The sequence below is a fragment of the Tursiops truncatus genome, chromosome 14 (genome assembly GCF_011762595.2).
Source record: "Tursiops truncatus isolate mTurTru1 chromosome 14, mTurTru1.mat.Y, whole genome shotgun sequence".
In the NCBI taxonomy this organism is placed as follows: domain Eukaryota; kingdom Metazoa; phylum Chordata; class Mammalia; order Artiodactyla; family Delphinidae; genus Tursiops; species Tursiops truncatus.
In genome coordinates this window covers 52,592,408-52,600,229 of record NC_047047.1, presented here as the reverse complement: position 1 = coordinate 52,600,229, position 7,822 = coordinate 52,592,408, and the positions used below count along the sequence as shown (strand labels likewise).

The 7,822-nt window shown below is 42.5% G+C and overlaps 1 protein-coding gene across 3 annotated transcripts in view; it reads left to right on the top strand.

Annotated features, from left to right (window-relative positions):
* Window positions 1-5,412, top strand: part of CAMKMT (calmodulin-lysine N-methyltransferase) — a 403,748-nt gene extending 398,336 nt beyond the window's left edge. For 2 of the 3 annotated variants that reach the window (XM_073791396.1, XM_033838635.2), the window contains one exon: window positions 300-3,326. In XM_073791396.1, coding sequence (XP_073647497.1) covers window positions 300-377 — 78 coding nt within the window. In that variant the 3' untranslated portion in view covers window positions 378-3,326. Of the gene's footprint in view, window positions 1-299 lie in introns of all 3 variants that reach the window. The other variant, XM_033838634.2, reaches the window with a different exon arrangement.
* Window positions 5,413-7,822: the final 2,410 nt, after the last annotated feature.

Below are 7,822 nucleotides of genomic sequence, written 5' to 3'. Positions count from 1 at the left end.
CAAGCCCCCAGCTCTCCCTGTGCCGAAGTACCTCGGAGTCCACAAAGTCATAAAAGCATCCTGGCTATTTATGAAAAAACACCCTACCCCTCACCAAAAAAAAAAAAATCCCAACTTGATACATAGTATTGTCTTGTCACTGCCACTGAGGACCACTTTGAGTTGCTTTTTTGTGCTTTATTTTTCCAGAACAATATACTTAGGTAAGAAGTCTTCCTTCTACTCAACTTTAAAACTGATTGGTGAAAATTCCTAATTGGAGTCTCCTTACCCTTTTTTCCTCTATTATTCTTTTTCAGTTGAAAAAGGAAAACCAGGATATATATGAAGAAAACCTTCATTACCCACTTCTGCTTATTTTAACCAAAGATGAATAGAAGATTAAGCTGCTCGAAAGACAAAGAAAACATCCAGTGCACAGGCAGGATTTTCACAAAAACAGAAATCTGTAACGGGTATAATATGCAGTAAGCCGTTGGCTCCCTGAGATTTTCAAGCCCCCAGGACATGGGCCCCAACTGCCTTTGCAACATTCCATGTGTGGGTTCCGGGGTCCACCTGTCCTCACCCACGTTGACTCCCCAGCCGTCCTGCTTGTTGCTCTTCCTGCACCAAACTTTTTTTTTCTTTTTTTTTTCTTTTTTTTTTTTGGCGGTACACGGGCCTCTCACTGTTGTGGCCTCTCCCGTTGTGGAGCACAGGCTCCGGACATGCAGGCTCAGCGGCCATGGCTCACGGGCCCAGCCGCTCCGCGGCATGTGGGATCTTCCCGGACCGGGGCATGAACCCGTGTCCCCTACGTTGGCAGGCGGACTCTCAACCACTGCGCCACCAGGGAAGCCCTGCACCAAACTTTTGTCTTTAACTATGTATAAGCGGCCTATGTGAGATTTGAATTGGGCTTGAGAGCCACCCAAATATTTTTCCCTCTCATTGAGACAGAATTTCTTTTGGTGATTCCCACCCCACCCACCACCCCCCTTTAGAAAATATCTTGGTCTTTGTTCTATTTTAGTGCTGGTCATTTTTCATCTGCCAACCCAGCAAACATGATGATTCTTTCCTGGTTAAAAAAAAGAAAGAAAGAAAGCAAATCTTTCAGATCACCCTCAAATTAATTGTATTAAATCTGCCATCTCTGTTTTGCTGTCTCTCTCTCTCACCCATTCTCCTTTTTTCTTTTAAACAGGATGTTTTTTTTCCCTATAGATGTATAAGAAATGACTACATCAGCCCAAAGCCTCATAAACTGACCGTTTGTCCTCTGGACACAATAGCATGGCCAGCCCTCTGCTCCTCCTCTCCAATTATGTGTGATTAGTCTCAGTGCGTTGTGTCAAGGAGGAGGAGTGTGCTGAGTGCTTATTATCTGTTTAGGTACAAGAAGAGCACATTTAGGCTCTGACTATGGATGAAAAGTGAGCCTTTATCAGGGCTCAAATCTACTGCTGTTCTCCAGGCCTCTTTCAAAAGAGGTCCTTTCCAGGGAAATTTTGAATAAATGGTTGATAAAATGAGATGGCAACCAGGGCGAGTTTTTAAAAACTCAATCACACAATTATCTGATTGAAAGTAAGTATATATAGTCCTATGCAGCAATGCAAGTGTATGGTAAACATTTAATATGTGCTACCTAGGATTAAGAGAGAATGACTTTTCTGCAGGGAACCCAAGCCTCTCCTTGCCTGGTTCATCCCGGAGATGCTCTAATGCCTTTTGTGGAAATTCAGATGTTTATCTGTAAGGAATCATCTGTGTCCACTTTCACAGTAATGTCATTAGTAGGTTAGCTATATATCCTCCTATCTTTAGTAGAGGCAAAGCGTGTATTTAGCGTGATACAATTAAAGTGATAGGTGGGAGACTGGGGGCGAATCCTTTTGCATATTAAGCAAACTTAGCTGTCATAAAAACAGCGACTCTCAGATGTCTTCTCTGCTCACTTCTATCATCAAACAAATTTTTCACCATCAGTTTGCATGTTCTTGTATTCACCACTTTTTCTGCTCCATTAGAGCACCTAGATGGATCTCTGAAGGCATAGGTCAAGTCGCAGTTAGATCATACATTTCTTTCTCACAAAAACTTGAATTGCAATGCCAAGTGATGGGCTAACATCACAATAACAGCAATTTATTCCTCTTTGGATAAAACAGCAGTCTATTCTCAGTGCTAGATAAAGACCAGGGCAATGCAAACCAGCCATTTAGCTGAGTAGTTCAGCTAGTGGCAGCTCTCCTTTGGCGACTGTATAGGTTGCACACTGGCTTCCTATTTTCTTGTTTAAAAAATCAGAATTCGGAATGTTTTAAAAGGCAACACAGGTAGTTCCATTTATACTGGTGAAAATGCAGAGAAATGATTTCTTCCTGCAACTAAATCTGCCAGACAAAGAAAACCCATCCCTGCAGTAGCGTCTAAGATCACCTGTTCTTATTTTTTCTTGTAAAATATAGAGCATCAGAACCATGAGAATAGTTCCATTTTTTTCTCATGAAAATACATGAATTGGCGAGAATTCAGTTTACATTTGTGTGTTGTGGGTGTAGAAATCCAGTGTTTATTTTGCTGGAAGAAATTGTATTTTAAAAAGTAAATTAGTAGTGTGTTTTTTCTTAATATCTGAGAATAGTGTGTACAGTTACCTAAGCTGGAGACAGGGTATAAGAATTGAGCTGTGCTACCAAAAGACATTGAGTAAAGAAATATGTTCATTGTGACTAAAACCTAGAGAATCTTTTGTAAAATGTTAAGGGTTTCATAGATTTGCTCTTTATGGGACCCTTACCTGGAGATGTCACTAGTCCAGGCTCTTTGGAAGTTTGTAAGAAACTAATGTTGTATATTATTGAATAGTTTAAAAGTGTTTTTATTTTCTCAAATTTTGGCGAAGTGCCGATATTGAGAGGGGAAAAAATTATAGCTGCTTTAGAAAGTTTATCCACTTACATTTCTTTTGAACTTTATGGTTAAGAATTGTTTCTCTGCATCGGTATTGGGTTGCATAATTGCAATTGAAATGCCCCATTTCATAATTGTCTGTGTAATGGTGCCTGTGTTTGTTTCAAAACAAAGCCTGTCTGAAATCATAAGAATTATTACTGTATTCCTGTTTCCTGTGTACCTGTATCTTCTGAGAAAACTCACAAATCTCTTTTGTCATACTAAATAGATTTGGTTGGGTGTGAGAATGTTTCTAATATCGCCCATGGTCAGTTCTAATGCGGTGATATGAACAGCCACATACAAGTTGGTTATAAGAAATATATTTTATTTTATAGCAAGACATATGCTGTGAATTGGGATAAAAGTGCTAGAAAAGACTACCTAAGAGGTTGATGCTATTTTGTATAAATTGTGTATTTTGTTGGCTTTTTGACTGAGCACGAAAATGTAACTTCCATTAGGGTAGGGTAATTTAGGTGCTCTGTATTCAGCAGAAAACTTGTCGGGCCATAAAAGCTTTTCTGGCTGGTTCCTCCGGTGTTTTCAGAGAAGAGCTGCCCGCCCCTTGCTGTTTTTCCCTTTGGCTTCAGTATGGGCTGAATTCACCACTGCATACCTGTTGAATCAATTTGGGGGATCTAGCAGTTAACTGAGTGAATGGAAGGATTAGTGGCCTTTTGGAGCCCTATTTCAACAGCCAGGTGTCTTTCCTAAACTAGTTAACTGCTTTTGACAGTTGAAGAACCTGGTTTTAATACCACAGGCAGGAGATTGTTGACGTAGCGGGGTTTTTGTGTTTTTTTTTTCTCTCTACTATCAAAGTGGGGCATACCTTCTTCTCCTAAGGGTTAGGCTTCTTTTTTAATAGGAATGGACTGTCCCCTTCCCTCAACACAGCTTCCGTGGGGCTTTTGTGCTTAGTCAGCATTTGACTTGTTTCCAGTCTATGCCAAGCAATTGGGTGGCATTGTCCAGCAGTGGACTCGGGGGAGGGGGCAGAATGCTCACACAGGGGAGGGAGTCATGTGTACGTAGATACACACACATAGACACACTCACAGGGAAGATAAGGCTGTTTAGACCCTCAATCTGCTTCCAGATTCCAGGTACACTCCCCAGCCCAGATCAAAGTCTCCTGAGTTGAGACTGTATGAAATGTCAAAATTAGGCTGAGTGTATCCCAGAGAGGAAAGATTGATTTGAAAGTCAGACTGGGTCTCCTTAGACACTGAATTTAGACAGTGGGCAAATATGTTTTCCTGAGTGGACTATTTCCAAATTAGGAAGCAGCCCGTTGGTGTTTAACAAACCATTAAGCCTGAAATGCCACGTTTAATTCTCAGATTTCATTTTACCCAGAAACCTTACTGCCCAGACTGTGACTAAATGCTCACTCTGTTCTCTGCCCTGGACGTCTGTTCATTTGGAGTCTATCTTTTGCCTTTTTTGTCCCCCTGACTTTTCAATTAATACATTTTTTAATAGATAAAACAGATCATACTGTGACTTTTAAAATGTCAACAAGCTTGTAAACAGAAATGTAATAAAATGGCTAATAGGAGATTCAATAGTTAATAGAGGGCCTGAAGTGTGAGCAAATACAGTAGCTGTATATTGGAAACTGTGCAAGTGAAGATGGCTTTAGTATTGCAAACTGAGGAAGAAAATTGTTTTTAATTAGCACCTTCATAAGAACTGCTGATTAATACTGTTTTGTTTGGTGAAAAGCTTTCAGCTGAGTAATTTGTACAGCCATTACAACAGTTTTGTTAGAGCGGGACTCCTGTTGTTAAACACAAACAGCAGATGATAATGGTGGAAGATGAGTTTGTCATGTAACAATTTACCTTATTGAAAAAAGCTTTATATTAAACCCAATACAGTCGGTACCAGCAGAAATCACATATTTTACATCCTCCCAAAATTGCAGTGTGCCATGCTTATATTTTTTTTTCAGGGACTGGAAGCAGATTTTATATCATTTATAAAATTATATACACAATTTAAAGGTGGTGTAGCATGGACAGACCACTTTCTCAGCAGCAGCTTACATCGGAGCGGTAAAGTGGCCGTGTATTCAAACACTTTCTAACTATACAAAGCAGGTTGGAAAATGGAATCCTAATTAAATAATGTTAGATGTAAATTTGTATTGGGACTGGATGTAGGGAAATAAGAATTAGCGTTTCTGCCTTAGGTGAGTTTATCACACATAGGATCTTTAGAAACAAAAACCTCTTTCGCAAGGAAAGTTTAATTAACCTTTTCTCTTTTTTTTTTGGAGGTGTTTTTAACCGACCAAGGAAAAGAGTACACATTCAGTGAGACCTGACCAGGGAATAAGAGGCTGATTTCAGTGAACTCCCATCAAATGGATATTGCCCTAGCCAGAGGCATGGGAACTTTTCTTTTCTTTTTAAATAAAATGCAGTGGTAAAGCATATTTGCATTAAAATATTACACAGACCAAGGCTGGTAAGAACTGTAAATTATTGGAGTGGCGTAATAGAGCATGAGATTTTTTTTTTTTTTTTAGACAGGCCTTCGGGGTAATAACAAGGGTTGAGGCTCACGACAGTGCCAAATAAGCTTTAGACAGCATAATAGTCTGCAAAGAAAGCCACAGAGCACTAATGTGAAGGAAGAGCTGTCCACCACATGCAGCAAAAATCACCAAAGGTCATTTTATGGTAGCAATTGTGACATAAAATTGGTGGTCATGCTACATGCCTAATACTCAGCACAGCTTTATAAATGATGGGCCCCTAGCGATGGCTGTCATTAAGTGCTTTCATCATAATAAACTTTAAACTGTTGGCTTTATGAATCGCCAGCTAGCTTCAGCTGTTCGTTGGATGGAGCTTGCAGTGCCTTAAGTGTGACAAGACCTATTAGGAATTGCAACCATGTTTCAAGCGTACTTGGCTTCCCCACTCCTGGGGTGATTGCTGCCTATTAAACGGCGTCTGGGAAGATTTTCCTCCAGCAATCTCTGATCAAGAGCTTTTTTGGGCTTTGACCTGCATTTCCTTCAAGACTTTCTCTGAGGAGTTTTATAAGAGCAAAACTCCAGAGGATTTATAGCCACTTCTGATTAATACCTTTCCAGTTTTTCTAGCAACTCTCCCACTGCTGCACAGAGAAAAGCTTTCATTGTTCCTGAGATGCTTATTTGTGACCTTTTCTCTGCTTCCTGATTCCCTCTAACGTGTTCTCTCAGTGAAATCCTCGGGGTGGAACCAAGGCAGTCGGTGAAGTTGTTACAGCTGGAGAGACAGAGGAGGAAAGAGGGAGGCTTTTATATTTTTAAAGAATTACATGCAGGGCAGTCTGGCCCCGCCCATTTAAAATACCCGCTGTGACGTCACGGGCCGCTGCCGTACCAAAAGCATCCTTAATGAGCCCTCGGTGTAAACCGAGCCGACACGTAAAGATTTCATGATTCGAATTACACTTTCATTAACCTTTAGCATAGGAAGTCTTTTAGTTTCCATAAATCTTACAGTGGCTTACCGTCTGTCCTACTGATGTGAATAATAGATGTTTGGGGAAATCGCTCTTTAAAAACCCAGGGTATTTAATTTACAAGGGCTAAATACGTATTTCAGACTCACTCAGCAAGAACTTTAATTACTTCTTGTTGATTTTTCTAACTTGGAGGTCGCCCCCCCCACTTCAGTTTTCTTCTGCTTGACTCAGGTTTTAGAGATGGTAAACGCTTTCAATGTCTAAGTCCCTGCCTTAATACTCTTATTAGTCTTTTAAGCTAAGTAATGTCCTCCAGATAGTTATGGGAATGTCTCAGGTGTGGACCATTACACAATTAAATTAGCAAACCTCAGAGGGATTGGATTAGGACTCAGCACTCAGCAGGGAACACCTGGGGATGCTAGGGCCGAGCTGGGTTTCTGAAGAGCAGGGCTCTGGCCGTGAATAAATAGTGAGGGTCGGCCCGCTAGGTAGCCTCAGTGACAAACTTGTCTTACCAGGTAAAGTATTGCAGGCTAAACTATTTTTTCCTGGGAGTAGGTTTCTGTGGCCGTCGGAGTGAACAGGACAACCGTCAGCCAATGTGGCAAGCTGAAGGGGAAACAAGAGTTGGAGGACTCGTGGCTTTGCACGTACAAAGGCATCCGCCCATCCCTCCCCGCGAGCCAGCCAGGGATGGACAAGTGCATGTGGAGGCTGCTGCCCAGGTGCAAGGGGTGGGGGCAGGGCGGGCTGCAGAATGCCCCAGAACAAAGGCGCCTCCAGGGGCCCGTGCAGAGGTCACCTGCTGCCTCCAGGGCAGATTAAGGAGGACTGGAGAGGGCATTCGGAGGAAATGGTGCTGTTTTTCTTTGGGAAATCAATTCGTCCCACGCTTAATAGGACATTTTGCCCTCCCTCCTTGGGAGTCCTGGGCAATGTGCTTCCAGGTCTCTCCAAATCAAGTTCGGAAGGAGGTGGCCCCTTGGCCTGCCCGAGCTCCTTCAAACAGCCTGTGCCCACCCCACCCCCCAAGAATCTCTCCTGCTCTCGACCAGGTCTCACTTCCCTTTTCTCCCTCCTTTGGGCTCTCCCGCCCCTCTCTACCCAGGCTCCTTTCATAAGGAGGCTGAAAGTGGAACTTTCCCTCACTCCCTTACTTTGAGTTTTCTTTTTTCCCAGTGACCTGGGCTGCACTTTGCCCCCACTCCCTGGCTGCCAATCTCCTCAGGGTTCGGGCCTCTCTCTTGCCATTCTTGCGGGCTCCCCCTCCTTGAGAGCTCCGGGAGGCCCAGCCTTCCAGAATCCGATCTCCTTCCAACACTGCAGACCCCCTGCGGAGGAAGGAAGAGGCTTCCTCCGAATGAATGGCCGGTAAGGAGGTTTTTAATTTGTCTGGAGCTACAAG